The sequence below is a fragment of the Pseudonaja textilis genome, chromosome 1 (assembly GCF_049901715.1).
Source record: "Pseudonaja textilis isolate UNSWEBS1 chromosome 1, rPseTex1.2, whole genome shotgun sequence".
NCBI classification, from domain to species: Eukaryota; Metazoa; Chordata; class Lepidosauria; order Squamata; family Elapidae; genus Pseudonaja; species Pseudonaja textilis.
In genome coordinates this window covers 58256261-58277631 of record NC_141990.1, presented here as the reverse complement: position 1 = coordinate 58277631, position 21371 = coordinate 58256261, and the positions used below count along the sequence as shown (strand labels likewise).

The window sequence follows — 21371 nt, the reverse complement described above, 5'->3', positions numbered from 1 at the left end:
TACTGTTACATAAATACTATAGACATATTTACTAGTGCATTATAGTAAAAGATAAATTTCTAATTTAGATCTTATTAGGCTATTAATTTGAATCTAGACTATCCCTCCAAAATTTTCTACTCTATTTGAAAACAATAGACTCTTTGGTTCCCTGCAGATAAAACAATGGGTGTGGTTTATCCTGCTGTTAACAAGCAACCTTAGACCAATACCAGATATATAGATTCAATTGCCTTAAATCAGCAACTGGGATGGCATGGTAGAACAATTAATTGTTCTAGCACCCCACCTAACTGGCAATGGCTGTCTAAACTATCACGAATGGATTTGGCCATAATTATACTGAGACGTTAAGGCAAGTTGATCAATGGAACTTTACTAGGGCTGAAGAATTGTTGTTATCCTTCACTGTCTTCCCTGACTCTAAAATCTATAAAAATCTACAAAGAATGTACATTGAGCCAGTTTGGTATTGAGTTTAAGATACTTTATTATTCATTTCATTCATTGTTACTTTGAATTACATAGTTGCCCATTTCAAATGCATGACTCCGGACATTTTATTGAAGGCTTTTCTATTAGTCTTTTTCATGCTACCCTTCCCTCTGGAAGTGAAAAATCTATTCAAAATATTCTAAAACTTTATTTGAACATTTACTGTGCTCCTCTTTAGGTTCTTTGGTGGATGATGAATCACTGATAGGTGTTTTGAGAACCACTAAACAAACAGCTACAGAGGTATCTGAAAAACTAGAAGTTGCAGGAGAAACCGAGAAAAAAATTAACAATGCACAAGAGGAATATCGTCCTGCTGCTACACGAGGGAGCATTCTTTATTTTCTGATCACTGAAATGAGCATGGTTAATATAATGTATCAGACTTCTCTAGCCCAGTTTTTAAAACTGTTTGATCAGTCCATGGCTAGGTAAGAACATAATGTTATTGTACACAGTGGTGTTTTTTCTGCTTTCTTTCCAGTATTTGTTGTAACTTAATCGGTTTGCTTGCTTTGTTTTGGCACCTTAGATCTGACAAGACTCCAATTCCACAGAAAAGGATCACAAATATTATTGAGTACTTGACATATGAAACTTTCACATATTCTGTTAGAGGCCTGTATGAAAACCACAAATTTCTTTTTACCTTGCTTTTGACATTAAAAATTGATCTTCAGAGGGGGCAGGTCAAACCAAAGGAATTCCAGGCACTCATTAAAGGTAATCAAATAGAATTCTATGTTAATTTTATTTTATATATTTTGCATTTTAAATCTTCATCACAATCTGATATGAAGATTAAACAGAGCAGGCAACACCTAAAGAATCATCAGAGTTTTGTAGTAGTCATAGCCAAAAAAGTTATTCATAAAAGAATATCTGTTTATCATAGAAAAATGCAAACTATATAATATGTCACCATAGATACAAAGAGTGTGAACTTAGTTTGTTTCATTCATTCATTCATATTCAGTAACCGGTTATAATGCTATAAACCAAGAAAATTACTCTGGGCAGCCCTGAACATTTTTTATTCAGAAGCCCATCTCATCAAGCCCAATGGGCTAGCTGCTGTGAATGTTCTCTGGATCTTTATTCTCTGTCTCAAATAGAGATTAGCTGAAAAAAACAACTATGCATGGAATGTGATACTTGGGATAAAAATTGCTGGTTTTTTTGTTATTGTTCAGATCTGTAGCAAGCATAACATGCATGTTTTTCTCAATAATATGAAATATTAAGGCTTGATATAGTTCTCTGTCAATCCTCAGGGTCACTTTCCAATAACTATACATGTTTTTTCATCCAGGCGGTGCTGCTCTGGATCTAAAAGCTTGTCCTCCCAAACCATTCCGGTGGATTCTAGATATGACATGGCTCAATCTGGTAGAACTGAGCAAACTGCCCCAGTTTTCAGAAATTATGAATCAGGTATGTTTACAGCCTTAGTTATTTTTTTACTTTTTTTAGCATTAGCAAAGAATCCTATTGTCTTTTATGAGCACTTCTGACATGGCCATTCATGCCAGGGCATACATTTTGTTCTGCATTTTAATTGCAAATATTTTTTTCCCCATGCCTTAAGGTAGGTGGATGCAGAAATCATAATAAATGCTATCGTCTTTTGAAATGGAATGTGAAGTGACCTTTCCTGAATCCAAAGACCTTCCATGAAGTACAGACTTCTTGTCCATTCTTTAAAGGAAAAATAAGCTTAAATGTTACCTCTGGTTCTTCATTAGATATCCCGTAATGAGAAAGGATGGAAAAATTGGTTTGATAAAGATGCTCCAGAGGAAGAAACGATTCCCGATGGATATAGTGATTCACTAGATACCTGTCGCAAATTATTGCTTATCAGGTAAAAACCACAAGTAATGTTGGCATTACTTTTTTTATATGCTCTTAGTTCTTTTCAGGAAGTACCGAGATGCGCATTTTCTAAAATGTTGTGTTTAAAACATTAAAATAATTATGACTATAATATTATGAATATGATAATTATGAATTAAAATAATACTGATATAACACTAATTTAGGAATATCCTTTTTGTAGGTCTTGGTGCCCAGACCGCACACTTTCTCAGGCCAGAAAGTATATTGCAGACTCCTTGAGTGAGAAGTATACAGAACCTGTCATCTTAAATCTAGAGAAAACATGGGAAGAAAGTGATAAAAGGACACCTCTCATTTGCTTCTTGTCTATGGGATCTGACCCAACGAACCAAATTGATGCATTGGCTAGAAAACTTAAACTGGGTATAAATTTATGTTGCATTTTATAACAAGGGTATTAGAAAATTGCTACACTAAATCTGCCTTTGCAGTAATTGTTTAGTGAATCTCCTAGGAATCCTACTTTTTGTAATAGTTTCTTCCACTAAATAAAAGCCCAGCTCCTTAATATGGTGCCTACAAGCACTCAAGTCTCTGTGGGCAGCTACCTCAATACCTGCAGGCTCTGTATTGTACTTTATTTCATTTCCATTCTTTTTCATACTTTTCATTAAATAAACAATGCAACAGAAAGCTATCCTGCTTTAAAGGTAACATGGGCCTAGCACAAGCAAACATAAAAAGGCAAACTAATAACTCTATAACTGAGCTAAATAAAAGATATCAGGTGTTCTTTGATAGCAAGTACCGTATTTTCCGTGTATAAGATGATACTTTTTCTTAAAAATATTTACCTAAAAATGGAGGTGCATCTTATAGACGGGGGGGGGGGCTGAGAGGAGAACCGTGGTTGCGAGACTGCCAATATCTTATCTCTGAAAACCAGCCTCATGAGTGAAACTTCCAATTGCTGAGACAAGCTAACAGGTTTTCTCCAATCATGAGCCTTATATGTAACTGATGTCAGCTGATGCTGTTGAGAGCGTGTAGCCAGTGTCCACATAGGACAGGGAGTGGTAATGTCAGAGCATTCTGAGCCCATAAAAATGTCAGAAAACAAAAAGTAAATATTGGTACCAGTAAGCGAATGTCGTACCCAACAAAATAAATGTCTTCTATTTAATGTTTAAAATATTGATTTCTGAATTTTGGATAAGAAAGGGGGGGCATTCTATACATGGGGCATCTTATAGACGGAAAAATATGGTACATCAAATCTATAATTGAAAATTGGTTTGCAATTGCAAAAGCAGGAATATTTTCATTTATTAGCATTTTATTGTGTTATTTTTTTTTGTAGAAAACAGAGCTATATCCATGGGTCAGGGACAAGAAGTCCATGCACGCAAACTAATTCAGGTGTCAATGGTCCAGGTAACAAGCGATGTCTTTTTAGCTGGGTTTTAACTTTTTTCCAACAAAAAAGTTTCGTATTTGAAAAAGGCTACAGTCCTTTACTTATTGATTTGAGAATAACTCTCCTTCAACTAAATAGCTCAATAATTATGTCCAGATTTCAAAAAATAAAATTTATTGCCTTGGTAATTATCCCAAAAAAATTACCATTTCCCCAATTGACAATAGTTATTTGCTTGTACTTTTTATAATGACCACAAGATGGCAGTGCTACTTTATTTACAATTTGAATCTATTCCTTTCAATCTGTATGCCAATCCATACTTGTTTTTGATAGTATTAACAAACAAATATTGGAGAACAAAGTATGTATGATATATGAAAAATAAATTTCCATTATAAAAATCTTCATATAGTGTTATTAATCAATAGCAATATTCTCAAATGGTTTAATCAACTGTTTTGTGAACAGGGTGGCTGGGTATTACTTCAGAATTGTCATCTAGGTCTAGAATTTATGGAAGAACTTTTGGAGACAATGCTGACTGCCGATATTCCCGATGAGACCTTCCGAGTTTGGATAACCACTGAACCACACGATAGATTTCCAATCACTTTGCTGCAGGTTAGCTAAAACTAAGGAAAATGGGAGTGTTTATTGATAAAATAAAATCAACTAAAAATGCTACCTTCTTTGGGCTGAAAAAGCTAAACATTTAAGTCATTTGAGATAGTTTGCATTTAGACTGGTTCAAAAAGCAAATTGTTTTCTATTCCTTTATGGGGGCTGTTATCTGCCAAGCAGATGTGTGATACATTCAAAAGCAATTTAAACTCTATAGCTCTGAAGTGTCTGGTGCTCTTGAGTTACTCACTCATTGCAGATCATTGCTATTTTCAATTAGCAATAGAGTAGTTTGTATATTCATGATAAGAGATATTAGACAATTAAAGAGATGAACATAGGCAACATGGATTAAAGAATTCCAATCGGAATCAAGCTGGGTGTCTAGCAGAAATTGCTACTTAATGGTTACTGATTCCTCATTGCCCCTGTGGCCATCCATGTTCTTACCAATGCTGGGGGGAGATGGGTGATATCCACTGTTAGGAATGATAGTCACCTAACAGTTGGGTTGGAAATATATAAACCAGGATAGTAATTTAATACTGTAATTTAATAATCTTTAAGTAATTTAATAATCTTTAAGAGAATGCTATAAGTGTGATTGGCAGTGGTTCCTCCAAGAGCCATCAGATAGAGCCAGAAACCTGGTTTCTTTCTTCTTGCATTTCCTGTTTTGCCCTATTTGCCTGATTGTAGTTCTATCTGGATTGCTGTGAGTTTTTGCAACTGTTAGCAAACTCCATTTACTGAGCTTTGTTTATGATACTTGACTTCGTTTTTGGATTATCCCTGGACTGATACTTATTGCTTTAACCGTGTATGATTTGGACTGTTTGTTGGACTTTGTTTACCCGTTTACTGGAAGTAAAACCTATATTTTACTATTCAGTGTATCTGTATGCTGGTTATTTATTATTCACCATCACTCTCACTACGTTTCTCTGAGCGCACTCATTCTCCTAATGGGGAATATCTCAACACTGGTTATGGGCCCAGGCCATACCAGGCTCAGATAACTGCGAGTTAGTGTGAATACACAGTACCATTTACAGACAGCTGTTTAACAAGTTTTGTGGTGAAGGGAGACTTCCATGATCCAATGTTTCCTCTCAGTCTATGAGTCAGATCTATATACTCTTTTTGAAAACAAAAGTGGCAGAGGCTAAACCCAACTTTCTAATTGCAAGATCAAAGTTTAATGAAGGAAAAACACATTGAATATACTGAGACTTTATTAATACTCCTCATATCCTAGCAGTCTTCTTGTAATTAAAAATCAATACCAAGACTGAAGACTCATCAACACTAGATAGACCAGAGCTGAAAACCAAGTCCACATGAAGGCTACAATTACTTTTATTAATAATTGATATAATAAAAAGAATATCACAAGACAACCCCTGATTGTCCTCCCCTTCCTTATATTTCTGTAAATTAGTGAGGTATCTATCTTCACCACCTCCCAATGTCACATTATTGTGTTGTTATCAACTTAAAAAATATTTCAGCCTCTTTTGCCTAAATAATGGTCCTTGCTTATTTCTGTCAAGGTCATCTTCCTTACTCTCTGCAATTATATGGATTGATATGGAGTGGTGGGATTCAAATTTTTTTACTACTGGTTATGTAGGCGTGGCTTGGTGGTTGTGGCAGGGGAAGGATACTGTAAAATCTCCAGTCAGAGATGGTATTTGTTAGTTCTCTGAACTACTCAAATTTTCCGCTACTGGTTCTCTAGAACTGTTCAGAACCTGCTGAATACCATATCTGGACTGGGAGGAAACAGTTGAACAATGGGAAAATGTAAAAATTGGATAAGGCAATCCCCACTAATAGAAAGAAATAAGCAAGAAAAGGAAAGTTTCTAAATGTTTTGTGATTGGCTATTTTTAGGATTTAAATTGACATGCTGAGATGAGGTGGATTACCTTAATGATATTTAACTGCCTTATAAGACAATGCAGGACATATATGAAGTCCATGTGCTTTTATTTTTGATCACATTTCCTTCATTCAAGTGCTCAATAAGCACAGTCATAGTAGCATTTGCAGTAAACTGCAAAAACAGCAAATATTACTTGAGATGCATACAATGATGCCATCATGCAAATGCCACCATTACATACTATGCCCCAATATCTGAGGCAGGTGTATAAGTCACAACATCTGTGTGATGCCTATCGTGAACATATCCTCATTTGCTCTTTCTGTGCCCTCGCAGTTGCTATGGTAAACATTCAAACCAGTACATTTTGTTGTATTTGTGGACTTGATGAAACAGCATCATTTTCTAAATGATGTGCCCTGACCTTTAATTTTCAAAACAGTGTGGCAGGCCTCCTTTGGAATCAGAAATAATAAACACTTTTTTTCATGTTATGCCAGACTTCAATAAAATTCACCAATGAACCTCCACAAGGTGTACGAGCTGGTTTGAAGAGAACGTTTTCTGGGATAAACCAAGACTTGCTTGATATCAGCAATATGCCTATGTGGAAACCTCTCTTGTACACAGTGGCCTTCTTGCACTCCACTGTTCAGGTATTACAGACAGAAACCCCATTTTTTATATAAAAGAATCTTTCCTCTGGGAACCACAATAAATCATTCTGGTATTTTATTGAAGCCTACAAGCTTTGTATGTCTCATGCCAAATGAAGGCCATTTACTGTAGATTCATTCCTTAACTTCAAATGTTCTTATATTTGGATTAAAAAGCCGGGTGACAGTTTAAATATTTTATTACTTCTAGCTGTACTGATAGACCTGTTATTTCCCTGTTCCTTATTTATATTTTGACCAAGAATAACAAATAATATTGTAATATTAAAACTATTATTTCTTGTATCTCTTGAAGAAGAAATATAAACTAAAAAGACTAAAACACTTTGTCTTATTGTATGAATAGAATTAGGGAAAATATACCATGTTCACTTGTCATAGTACTCTGAATTTTGGATTATTTCCAGTTGTATATACATATATAATGCTGCATAAGCTATTCACAGAAAGAAAATGTCCATCTTTCTATTAAATAGTTTGCTATATTAATCTCAGTAATGGAATTTGCATTTTAAAAAAGATTGTGTTGGTCATGAAAAAAATCAAAATCTGTATAAAAGCTATATACTGAGAAAGATTAATAATGATATTGCTCTAATATGGATATTGGAAGTTGCTAAACAAAATATTTATTATTATTAATGAAAAAGCAATATATGTATACATTCATAAATCTAAATAATTTACTACTTGTTATATATTTTCTATAATAAGGAAAGGCGAAAGTTTGGTCCTTTGGGCTGGAATATTCCCTATGAATTCAATTCTGCAGACTTCACAGCCAGTGTTCAATTTATACAGAATCATTTGGATGAATGTGACATTAAGAAAGTAAGTATCTGTAGATTTCTACCTAGAAATGCTGCCAAATATTTATGTATCTCAAATGGGATGAAAATTTCACAGGTTTCTAAGGCTCATGGAGATGCAGCTTTGTTAGTGGTATAGATGAAAATTCAGGCTGAAGCGTCATTCTGGGTTTACCCCTTTGCTCCTCAACCCCGTGTTTCAAACAACTGCTTTATTTGACAAGAATTGTCAAAAAATTTTTGTAGAAAACATATATCCTGGCAGTATCAGGAACTGGGATCAGGGAGGAGTGTTGGGATCGAGTTTAATTAAGAGTTGGCAGAATGATCTCGTTCTCACCGGAACTGGCTTAGCTAATTGCATAGCAGATTCAATGCAATGCAAGTCAAAAGCCACTCTTGCATCTCTATCAGTACTGTTCTTCTGCTACCTTATATTGTATTATAAAAATACCTTAATTTAAACATTTCATAAGCAGAACCATAGTCCTTCAGTGTGTGCAAAATTCTTACATGTGAAAATCACTTGTGTATTTATTTTCAGGATTTGTCTCCATTTTTACAAAATGAATTTGAACTATGCATGCATGCTTTTTAAAATATAGTGTATATAGTGCTTAATTATGAGGAAAAATGTGCTTTGAATTGCAGGACTATTGCCCAGCCAACACTGCACAGCTAAATTAGACAGGGGGATTAAGTTTCAGAAGTATGTTTATGCCCGTCAGAATCAAAATGCACATTTGGGGCAATAGGGGGGAAGTCATTAAAAGAATGCAGAAACACAGATAAAGGAAAGAGGAGATGTATTTCTGATCACGTTGTGTAAGAAAATGAAACATTCCTTGGCTGCATATAGTAATATATATTCAACTGCATGCATTTCTTTCTTCTGAAGTCGAGTCTTTTCTCAGAAGACTCTATCAATCTAGAGTGTGTAAGAGGTATTCTATCCTCCCACACTGCCCTGCCAAGAGATTGCAAGGAGCTGGTAATCTTGTACAGAGTAGTTTTAGCCTCCTGAAGGTACTGTAATCTGCACAATATTGTTGTTATTGGGATTCAAATGCACTTACCTGAACAACTAGAATTAACTTAAGGGCTCAGTGTGAAAACAATGCCCATTTGTTTACCTTTGCTGGCAGCGCTATACAGACAACATTTTGGCTTCATAAGGCTCATACGTGCTTTTAGTTTTCCTGGATTGTATAACTTACGAAAGAAGAAGAATATGCCTTGCCCGAGAGTGAAAACTGAAGCCAAAGCAGCAATATACAATGCAGTATGCCACTATCTTTTGTATGCATATCTGCACCTATTACAAGATGGATCATACATTGAACAATTGCTTAAACAATAAGGAAAAACCATATATATTTTAGACAGCTATTCAGCATTCCCCATAATACATTTAAAATACATGCAGTTAATACTGTAATATGTAACAGGATTATCAAAGCAAATTGGCAAATGATATTTTGTTAACCATTTTCAGCTATGGATTGATGCAAATTTGGGTGATATATGAAGCAGAAAATAACATTTGGTGAAAATCCAAGTCTCACACTTTGATAAACTTCAAGATCCCTGCATATAAACAGAATGCAAACTGACGCGAGGGAGATCTTTGCAACAATAGACTATGACTAAAAACTTGATTTTTGATACATATTTTTACCTAGGGGATCTCTTGGAGCACAGTCCGATATATGATTGGAGAAGTACAGTATGGAGGCAGAGTCACTGATGATTATGATAAGCGTCTTCTTAACTGCTTTGCAAGGGTAAGAAAATAAGATGGAACAGTTTTTAATCAAACAAAACTAAAGAATGCTTTTTAAAATATACTCTCAAAACATTAAGGCAGTCACTGTAAGAAATACAGTTTCTGGAAACAAGGTTTTGCTGGACATCTGACAAAACTCCTACTGTCTCAGTGACCTATGCTGACCTTGGTTTCCTCCAGGCCCTGTTCTCTTCCTCCTTTCGCTGCTAGTGCTGATTTATTTGCTCTCTATGCAATTGGCAATTTTTTTGAACTACCCTTTCTCCTTGAAGGAAGTTTATGCCAATGCCAAATGAGTGGACAATGGAAACAAGAAGAAAGTGGATCCTTTAGATTACTTTTCTCTAAATGTTTCCTAAAACTTGGAACAATTGCTAGAAAAATTAAAACATTACTTTTGGATGCTGCGTTTCCCTTAAGATCCATACATTAGGACTGTGTAGCTGGATTGAAGAATATGTCTCTTTCATAGGCTTTTGGTTTAAGAAAGACATTCCCAAATCATGAATGAATCAATTAATAGTCTTGATGTACACCTATAGTTTGGCTTTAATGAGTAGCCAATTTCTTTTTTTCTATTTGAATCACATAACTGTTAACTTTTTGCCATTGATTTGTTTAGGTCTGGTTCAGTGAGAAGATGTTTGAAAACACTTTCTGTTTTTATACTGGATATAAAATTCCAGTTTGCAAAACTCTTGAGCAATATCAAGACTACATTTCAACTCTTCCTGCCATGGATAGTCCTGAAGTCTTTGGTCTCCACCCTAATGCAGACATAACGTAAGTAGATCTAACAAGTTGATATTCAGGTTTTTAAAAAGATTTTTTTTAAAAAAGATTTTTTTTAATAACAAAGGACATTTTACTGGGAATTTTAGAGTCTGAATAAATGCAACATTTAAGGAAGCTTTCCTTGACTTCCTAAAGATTAAAGATTCAAGCTGATGCACATATATCTGGACCAAGCTCTGTTGAAATCATTAGGACTTACTTTTGAAGTCAAATGCACAAGACTGTGCAGTAAAGTGTAGCTATTGAAAAGTATAATCAATGCGATTGTGCTATAAACTTAAAGCATTTCTCATATGTTTAGGCATAAAATTCAACAGTACTTTTGTCCCACTTTATTATATTAAGTGATCTGGTTGACACTTCTACAAGCAGAACATAGATTAAACAAATTGGAAGAAAAGTAATAATTTTGAATTTTTCAGGAAGTGCTTCTAGTTTAAAAATAAAATTTCAGCCTCAGCAGTTTCAAATAGAAATAAAATGTATGTGAACATCTTTTACCCTTACCAGGTTTATTTCGTATATTTAGCTTCAAAAATTGTATAGCTTATTGTAGGATATAATCAGTCTATGAAATTTGTCTCCTTATAAATTCATTTAATTATGTAATGAATTATATAATTTGCATAATGTTCATTCTTAATACACTGCTCAAAAAAATAAAGGGAACACAAAAATAAGACACCCTAGATCTGAATGAATGAAATATTCTTATTAAATACTTTGTTCATTACATAGTTGAAGGTGCTGACAACAAAATCACACAAAAATTATCAATGAAAATTAAATTTAGCAACCCATGGAGGTCTGGATTTGGAATTATACTCAAAATTAAAGTGGAAAAAAACACTACAGGCTTATCCAACTTTGATGTAATGTCCTTAAAACAAGTCAAAATGAGGCTCAGTAGTGTGTGTGGCTGTATGACCTCCCTACAATGCCTGGGCATGCTCCTGATGAGTTGGCAGATGGTCTCCTGAGGGATCTCCTCCCACACCTGGACTAAAGCATCCCCCAAATACTGGACAGTTTGTGGTGCAATGTGGCATTGGTGGATGGAGCGAGACATGATGTCCCAGATGTGCTCAATTGGATTCAGGTCTGGGGAACAGGTGGGCTAATCCATAGCATCAATGCCTTCGTCTTGCAGGAACTGCTGACACACTCCAGCCACATGAGGTCTAGCATTGTCATGCATTAGGAGGAACCCAGGGCCAACTGCACCAGCATATGGTCTCACAAGGGGTCTGAGGATCTCATATCGGTACCTAATGGCAGTCAGGCTACCTCTGGCGAGCACATGGAGGGCTGTGCGCCCCCCTAAAGAAATGCCACCCCACACCATTACTGACCCACTGCCAAACCGGCCATGCTGGAGGATGTTGCAGGCAGCAGAACGTTCTCCACGGTGTCTCCAGACCTGTCACATCTGTCACATGTGCTCAGTGTAAACCTGCTTTCATCTGTGAAGAGCACAGAGTGCCAGTGGTGAATTTGCCAATCTTGGTGTTCTCTGGAAAATGCCAAACGTCCTGCATGTGTTGGGCTGTAAGCACAACCCCCACCTGTGGATGTCGGGCCCTCATACCACCCTCATGGAGTCGGTTTCTGACTCTTTGAGCAGCCACATGCACATTTGTGGCCCGCTGGAGGTCATTTTGCAGGGCTCTGGCAGTGCCCCTCCTGTCCCTCCTTGCACAAAGGTGGAGGTAGCAGTCCTGATGCTGGGTTGTTGCCCTCCTACAGCCTCCTCCACGTTTCCTGATGTGCTGGCCTGTTTCCTGGTAGTGCCTCCATGCTTTGGACACTACACTGACAGACACAGCAAACCTTCTTGTCACAGCTCACATTGATGTGCCATCCTGGATGAGCTGCACTACCTGAGCCACTTGTGTGGGTTGTAGACTCCATCTCATGCTACCACTAGAGTGAAAGCACCGCCAGCATTCCAAAGTGACCAAACCATCAGCCAGAAAGCATAGGAACTGAGAAGTGGTCTGTGGTCACCACCTGCAGAAACACTCCTTTATTGGGGATGTCTTGCTAACTGCCTATGCTTCCCATCTGTTGTCAATTCCATTTGTACAACAGCATGTGAAATTGATTGTCAGTCAGTGTTGCTACCTAAGTGGACTGTTTGATTTCACAGAAGTGTGATTGACTTGGAGTTACATTGTGTTGTTTAAGTGTTCCCTTTATTTTTTTGAGCAGTGTATTTAGGGATTGTTAAAAATAAACTAAAATGCCTCAGTTGTATTACCATCAAAGTTCAAACACATTGTTTATATTTAGTCCCTCTTTTTTACCGCGCTCCATGTCTTTTCATTTTCAGCATTTGTAGATCATTCACATTTTCAGTCATCAGAATAATATCAAGCTCTTGATGTTTCTTTCTTCAGCTTTAAAATCATGTTCATCTTAAAGTCTTACACTTATATTTTCTTAATATATATTCTGCAGTAGAGGTTGAATAAATACGGAGAGAGCATAGAGCTTTGACTCACTACTTTGCCATCATACTGTGACTTTCTGATCTGCGTATCAGTTTTTAATAAGGGCAATGAGATGTTCTGGGATTCCCATTTTTTCTGAGCACTTTCCACAGCTTGATATGATCGACACAATGAGAGGCCTTCTTATAGTCAATGAAAAACATACTGACTTCTTTTTGGCATTTGGCTTTCTCAGTTATCCAGGGTGTGTCAGAAATAGTGTCTTTTATTAATAATTCTGTGGTCTTTTCTAAAATCAACTTGAATATCTGGCATCTCCCAGAAAGAAGAGAAAAGGCATAAAGAAACTGTGACACAACAGTTGCACCATCACTGTAGTATGGCCTGAGGGTGTGTTTTAAACAAAAGGAAAGACTTGGCGACTATCCTTCAAGGCTCCTGCCTTGAGAAGAGGTTGAACCAGAAAACCTCTGAAGTCCCTTCCAGCCCTATGATTCTATGTTCCATGCTGCTCCAAAGGCAGCATATCCCAGGGAATAGGAACTACTACCAGGAAAGCCTGGCATTTCATCCCAAGCCATAGCTCTCCCAAGGTAGGCAGTTTCTCAATAGATAACTGGACTGGATATCAAAGCATGCTTAGAAAAACAATCCCTGATACACTCCACAAGGTTTTATGGGTAATACTCACCACTTTGAACTCAGTACAGAAACTTATTGTCAGATATTGTGCAGCAGCCTAAGCAATAGGTGGAATTCTACAACAGTGTATTTCTCCAGTTAGTAGCATTGCCACCATTTTCTGTATTAGTTGCAGTTTCCAAGATACCTCCAGACATAACCTCATATAAAGTGCAATAGTTCAAAGGTGTGGTAATCAAGACATGAGCATTTTGGTTCAGGTTGGATTGCAATTGACAGACAATGATAAGGTCCCATGATTTTATTTATTCACTTAAAACTTTTATATATCTACCCATATTGAACAAAACTCTGGGTGGCTTACAACTAAAAAGGCAATATTAAACATTAAAGCCAAAACACCTGGAACTACAGCTAAACTTTCCCATTCAGTGAACAAATTCTCACCTTATCCTGGCATTTGGGAGAAAAGCCAGTTCTTAAGTGTTTTTTAGGCTAAAAGGGTAGGGACCTGTGAAACCTCAGAGGAAATGGTATTCCATAGAGAATGGCACATTTCTTAAGTCCTGTAAGATGGCAGCCTTTAAGAGAAGGCCTTAGGAATATGCCCATCCTTTTGAGTGTGGTAGGACAGGCAGATGTCCTTGGGGAAAGGCAGTCCCAGAAGTGACTTGGTCCCATGTCATGCAAGGCTTTCAAGCAACTTGAATTTTGCCCAGAAGGAAATTGGAAGCCCGTGTAGCTTGCACACAGCCACAAGGACCCATTCTACTTTCTCAGAATCAATTGCTTTAAACTCCTCCCAGATAACAGGGCACAGATGTGCCTCAATCACTTATTAGGAATCTGCCCAACTGGAATCCAACTCCCAGTGAAATTGAGCAACTTTGTGTAGCAGATGCTAGGAATCTCTTGTGTTGCTTCATCTCTCAGAACTGCTTAATTGATCTGGAACGATTGGCTGAAAGGAAACCAGAATTTATTTATTTGTTAGCTTTTTTGATCAAGTTTTAAGATCACCACTTGCTGAATAATTTTGGATGGATTGCACAATGCATTTTTTAAAAGATAATCTGTTTCTTCAAGCATTCTCTATAGCTAATTGCTCATTAGTTTCTCAACAACCTCATTTGGAATGCTAGGAAACACTTGATGCAGCAGCTTTTTCAAAGTTTGCTGTATGAGTTGAGGATACCATCCACTATGCAAAGTTAAAGAACAATATACTGAAGAATTTAAGTGACATTTCTAGTTTGAGAAGCTAGCATCTAACTGTTTGGGGAATCTACAAAAGCTTTAGATGTTTCTCCATGGGTCCTTCCCTCGCTTCAAATTTTCTGCATTAGAATTTAAAACCTTGAAAACCCATTTGGAGCAGTAATATTTCCCTGTCCTTTACAACTTAAAATATTTTCAAAGCAATGCTGAATTTATATGCAGAGCACATGTTTAATAACTGTAGATCTTGTAGATAATCTGGTCATGAATAACAAAATGTTCTGAAAAACTCCAAAGCACTTCAGAGCCTCAGAAACTTGAACCTGAAACTTAGCTTAACTAAAAGTTTCCAGGTTCCTCTTTTTCAGGAAAGAGGATGAGGAGATGGTAAGGGAAAAGATGCAAGACAGAAGCCTTTTGAGATAGGTCAACAAAGTGCTTAATATTATACATGAATACAGCTGTGGGTTTTTCTAAAACTAATAATTGAAACTGAGTTTCATATTATGAGCTGTTGCCTATTTTAACATCTCAGAAATATATTATACAAAAGCCATTTTTGGGGGTTACAATCAAATTGTCATGGCCAGTCATGGTTTGATCATCTTCAGTTTAATAAATTTGTTGTCTTTTTTCCCGGATGCCAGAAATAGTAGGAATCAATGGAATTATCTGTGGCTTTTTATAGTGGGTTATGTATAGCAATTCTATTTGGCAATTTACAGTTCTTAGAAGTTCCGACTTTATTATGTATCATTTAATATTCCTTTCAGATACCAGAGTAACACAGCAGCTGATGTCTTGAACACTATAACCAATATTCAACCAAAAGAGAGTGGAGGTGGAGTAGGAGAAACTCGAGAAGCTATTGTGTATAGATTAGCTGAAGATATGCTTGAGAAACTGCCCCCTGATTATGTACCCCATGAGGTAATTGTTCTAAAGTACACATAAGCATGAAAATAATAATCCATAGTGGTAAATCCCATGTGTTGGTTAAGCTGAAAGGAAGTACTCTCCACAACCACTTCTTTGTTTGTTGATTTCACACTTCTGCTATTGGGCAATTCTTTTTCCAGTCATGGCCGATAACTGAGGACCACAGAAATATCATGGTTGTGTTGTGCTATCGCTGGAGGGAATAGACAACATTTGGGGGAGGGTGTGAGTTTTATGGCATAGTTCAATATATTTTACAATTGCTTTTACAAAAGCAAAAAAAAATCCTTGTATCTTCTTTGTGGTCAAGTATCAGAAGTGGGGATGGATTCTGGATATCATCCAAATAGCCCTGTTGGACTACTTGGAGCAGCTATTTCAATTTTGCTAAAGGATCATATAAATCATACAGCAATTATTGAAACAATGTTTTGTTGGCAAATGCCTTAGCAAAATGTGAAATGTTGCATTCCAACAAAAGAACCTGATCCCAATTTATTATTTTTATGTATTTATTTATTGATCGAATTTATGTGTCCACCCTTCTTAGCAAATGACTTTGAGCAGCAAACAAAATTAAAATACCATAATTATAAAGCATGAAATTGGAGCTATAATGGCTTGAGCTGTTTTGCATTCCCATAATTTAAGGAAGACTATAATTAACTCCCCTCAGACAATATATTTATTCTTGACTCATCTTGGACCATATATTTATTCTTCTGAGGGATTTCCATAGGATAGACATTACTTACCCCAGCAAATGCTATTCAGTATGAATCCAAAAGGTTGGTACAGTATGATTTGGCTTAGCCAGGTATAAATAAAAGATGCCAAGCCTTTTCTTTTTGTTTGATTGAAAGAAAAGTATCTACTAATATTTTAAGCAGTAGTTGAAATTTGAACTCTTTGAACAAGCTCAATCTGAGCCAGAAATTATTCAGGCTCATTTCTGAGCTCTGCAACATTATCATTGGAACTTGTTTTTAAGTATGCTATCAGCATTGCTTGATTGAAAGCCTGAGATTAAATATGCATTTCCAAAGCTCTTAGTATCTTAATTCCAAGGGGCTTGTCTTATTAAAAAGTTTATTGCTAGTGATTCTCAACTACTCATTGTCTAAAAAAGAACTAAAATCACTAAGGCTGCACTAAATGTTAATGAAAAAGAGGCAAAAGTAGCAGCTTTGAGGGCAAATAATTTCAACACCTATCCCTGCTTCTTCTGTTTCTCATTCACTGTGTCTTTTCAAAGCTGCTTCTTTTCTTAATATGTGTTTTTGAAAATACTTATTAATTTTAAAAAAGGGATGTCTTCCTGAGGTGATCCTGTCTCCCACCACCACTAAAAAGATGTCATTATATGATAATATCAGCAAATTAAATTAAAATAGAGAATTTTACTTCTGGATAGATGAATGGATGAAATATGAAATGCTTTGTCCTGCTTTATAACCTTCTGCTTCCAATAGACTCAGATTGGACTTTTATTTTGTAGAGAATAGTTTTCTGAAATGCAACCATCCTGCTTTAGCCAGACTCTTAGAAGAAATCCTCAGGTGCTTCATAAGAATGAAATGAGTCCCTTCATGATGTTAAAATATGAATTTTGCTGAATATGTATCTAATGATTCTAGCTTAAGGAAAAATTATTAGCTAATAATTTACCAATGAGAATGTTTCCCTTGATTCCATATTTCACATGAAAGGTCATGTGCATCCTTAGATTGTAATAACTGCAAACAGCTGGGTATATTAATGAATAATTTTCATATTTAAAGTCAAGATGCTGCAAACATTGGCACATCTGTGCTGCCATTTAAAACTCTGATGAGGAGTTCAAGAGCAATGAGAAAAGATGCTATAAAGATTCACCCAGAAGAGATATGAAAGAATAAGACAAATATTAAAGTTGTAATTTCTCCTCTTGCTTAAAGAAAAAAACATAAAAGCTTTATTAAATGTAGGATATATTTACTGTTGTTGGTTACTGTACTTATTTCTCAAAATTTAATAGTTATCTGCATTTTCTGCAACAATGGCTTACAAATCTTTAATAAATGTAAGAATATAATAATTGCATTGCTTTCCACTAACTGGATAGTCATTTCCATTGTATATCTGAGCTTAGATTATTATAATGTCTTGTGATTTAAGGCATATTCCAATGAGAGCTGCTCACAGATATTCTCCATTAGAATTCATGGTGGCTGCATAGAATTTCTTTATGAAATTGATCCACTATAATTATTTGAACGCATACAGGAATACTAAAGTTTTAAAGATACACTTGGTTTTGCAATAGCATTATAGTACTTCTTTCTTTTTTCTAAAAAAAGAAAGAAGAAGAAGCATGATCAGAGGTCCTTGGTACTCTCTGAACTTGATTTTGTTTTGTTTTTTGCAGATGTTTCATTACCCAAACTAGTAATACCATCAAAGCACTTCATTTCAACCCTTAGCTACAAATATTCTCCTCTATCAGTAAAGCATGGTCAATTTCTGGGTTGAACTTTTAAATTTATTTTTTATAATCTATTGTCTTTATTCTCACATATTCACATGATTTCCTGTACATATTTTCACAATAGCCCACCAAACCAGTATCTAACGTTCATTTAAGCCAGCCTGTTGTAAGGGTGAAGCTGCACTTCAAACTGGTGTACCATGAAAGAGCAAAATAAATTCATTATCAATGTATCAAGATTATTCTCAATGGGCTTTTACTATGATTTGGGAAATTCTACCTCCCGCACCAAATGGGAACTAAATAGTATACTTGGTTGGGAAGAGGAGAAGGAAATTGCTTGTTTACAGTGCTGATGCACATGAACATACAGGCGAATCCTGTAGTACTGTAAATAGGAATACTGTTGCCTAAATATTATTTATTTAGCATAAAGCTATCCTAAATGCTTTGTTGATTGATTTGTTTTCTTTTAATGATTTTTATTTAGGTAAAAGCTCGTTTAGTTAAAATGGGCCACCTTAATTCCATGAACATTTTTCTTCGCCAAGAAATTGACCGAATGCAAAAAGTTATCAAAATTGTCCGAAACAGCCTCCTTGACCTTAAACTAGCCATAGAAGGAACTATTATTATGAGTGAGGTAACCAAGTACAGTATTATGTATAATCATTCATTCTGAGATAAAGACATTTTCTCTTCAAATATGCCATGACACGTTTTAACTTTTACTTCTCCAGAACCTAAGGGATGCTCTTGATAACATGTATGATGCTCGAATTCCTCAGCTCTGGAAGCGTGTATCATGGGATTCTTCTACCCTGGGTTTCTGGTTTACTGAACTTTTAGAAAGAAATTCCCAGTTCCGTGTTTGGATCTTCGAAGGAAGACCACATGTGTTTTGGATGACTGGATTTTTTAATCCTCAGGGTAAATATCATTTATTATAAATAAAATAAACAATATGTTCTGTTAATACTAGTCTATTAGAAACATAACTTTTCCATTTCATTTGATTTATTATATCACATTCATAGAGAAGTGGAGGCAGAAATCCAATATATATATAAAGAACTTTTAAAATTTCTGTTGGATTCATGTGAAAGTCATATTTCTCCTTATCTGATTATTTAAACAAACCAGTGAATATAGCATCATTTAAGCCATACATATTAAATATATACATACACTTCTTTCTAAAACTGTTGACATGTACAAGCTTGTTTCATATAGGTGAAAGTCAATATGCAGGCATCATTATCAAGGATCCCCCCCCCATTTTTATATAGAATTTTATTACAATTTGAAATAATTAAATGACAATATTGTATCAAATGAACAAAATTCTGCATTTCATAAAGTGATTTAAAAATTCATTGTTCTTTTAAGGATTGCTTTTGAAATTCTTATCCTGGTCTTGATTAGAGGATTATCTACCCCTTATTGGCACTTTTCTTTTATTCAGAAAAGACATTAACAGGGTTTAAAAAAACAAAACAAGGGGAAGATAAATAATTGCAAGAGAATACAACCAAGCTATTTGGTATCATCAATAGTTCAATGACTCTTGTGATGAATTGATTCACTGTATAGTTCTTCTAAAAGTTTATTGCTGTATTTCTTTCTTTGTCCAAGTTCAACACTCAGTTTAAAAGCATTATGCTTCTTCAAATGTAAAACACAATCCAGAGCTTTAGTCTATTTCCAGACCAGACCAGCAGCCTATAAATTTATAATTGTATTTTTCTTATTTTGTTAATTTACCCATATTTTGTATTACATAATTTTGCTGAGTATTTTAGTGGTTCTTTTTTATGTGAATGTTTCAGCCATAAAACACTACAGTATAAAAATGTATACAAGAAAAGGGTTGTATTAAACGTGTCTTATTCCTTGGCTTGTTTTTACAGGCTTTCTAACAGCTATGAGACAAGAAGTTACAAGAGCACATAAAGGCTGGGCTTTGGATACAGTGACCATCCATAATGAAGTGCTGAAACAGATCAAAGAAGAGATAACAGCAGCCCCTCCTGTAAGTATACCATGGATACATCCTTCTTTTTCCATTAATTTCCAAACTAATTCTATGTTATGATCATTCTAACCTGATTTTTTTTATATAAAAAAAAATTTGGTTTCTATTTACTTTACATTTTTTAACAATGAAATGGGCAATAAAAGAAAGAAAGCATGTGTGATTTTCATTATGTAGCCCTGACTTGCTCCTTTCCTACCGTCCATTGCCAAAGTAGCAAAGACAGAGGTGGGAGATAGAGGAGGATGACATCACTGTAACAAAAACTTGTTTAGGTTGATTTGCTTCTGTCATCTGAGGGCGAGGAGGGGCTTTGCAGGAAATGTAGGATTCTACAAGGCATTTTTCTTATTGCATTCTTAGGGAATTAGAGAATATACTGGTTGAGACCATGCCTAGATAGAAAGGCAGATAGAGCATAAAACAGAAAACTCCTTTTCTAGATCTCACAGCCCCAAAAGTATTTCAATTCTTTTCAGTAAACACAAATATATGTTACATTGTTCATTATCGTTCAGAAACATTATAGCTTGTTTCACTTTCTCAAATTTTGCCAGTTTTTTTTCTTTTTTACATTTTGCTAATTATACTGTAGTTTACACTGCACAGGTTAAATCGGTCAAGTTATGTTATAATATTAAAAGTTGATAATTTTCTAACCATAATAATTATACATTCTTTTTATATAGGAAGGGGTTTATATCTATGGATTATACTTGGATGGAGCTGGATGGGACAGACGTAATAATAAGCTTACTGAATCTACAGCAAAGATTCTTTTCACTTTACTTCCTGTTGTACATATATTTGCAATTAACACAACAGGCCCAAGAGATCCTAAACTTTATGTTTGTCCCATTTATAAGAAGCCAAGAAGAACAGATTTGACCTATATCACTGCAATCTATCTAAGAACAACTGTATCTCCTGATCATTGGATACTGAGAGGAGTAGCTCTTCTGTGTGACATTAAATAAATTCTAGTCCTTGGAGTACAACAGAAACATGCAACATGAGGTTACAAAAATTATTTTTTCCTTAAAATTAGATATTCTGTTTCCTCTTTCTAGCAATTCTTGTATTGTTATATTTTGTTTCCTATTATATTAAATCTTATTGTCAAAATGTAAAATCAGTTTAAGTTTTGGTCTTTTTTTCTTTTCCATAAGTACTTTATAACTAAACATATTATAGTGTTTGAATTATACAGGACAAGTTTTTGGAATTTCTGTAGGAACTAGGCTTTTTAAAATTAAGTATTAATTAAATACTTAATTTTAACAATTA

General features: G+C 35.3%; 1 protein-coding gene across 2 annotated transcripts in view; it reads left to right on the top strand.

The window, feature by feature from the left end:
• The window catches only part of DNAH8 (dynein axonemal heavy chain 8), a 121169-nt gene extending 100082 nt beyond the window's left edge, over positions 1-21087 (top strand). For both annotated transcript variants that reach the window (XM_087921592.1, XM_087921595.1), the window contains 16 exons: positions 674-926; positions 1028-1218; positions 1808-1929; positions 2241-2359; positions 2555-2757; positions 3695-3768; positions 4223-4375; positions 6764-6919; positions 7655-7771; positions 9432-9533; positions 10158-10318; positions 15417-15573; positions 18540-18692; positions 18790-18979; positions 19960-20081; positions 20774-21087. In XM_087921592.1, the coding sequence (XP_087777718.1) occupies positions 674-926; positions 1028-1218; positions 1808-1929; positions 2241-2359; positions 2555-2757; positions 3695-3768; positions 4223-4375; positions 6764-6919; positions 7655-7771; positions 9432-9533; positions 10158-10318; positions 15417-15573; positions 18540-18692; positions 18790-18979; positions 19960-20081; positions 20774-21061 (2561 nt within the window). In that variant the 3' untranslated portion in view covers positions 21062-21087. The remainder of the gene's footprint in view (positions 1-673; positions 927-1027; positions 1219-1807; positions 1930-2240; positions 2360-2554; positions 2758-3694; positions 3769-4222; positions 4376-6763; positions 6920-7654; positions 7772-9431; positions 9534-10157; positions 10319-15416; positions 15574-18539; positions 18693-18789; positions 18980-19959; positions 20082-20773) is intronic.
• The last annotated feature ends 284 nt before the right edge of the window (positions 21088-21371 follow it).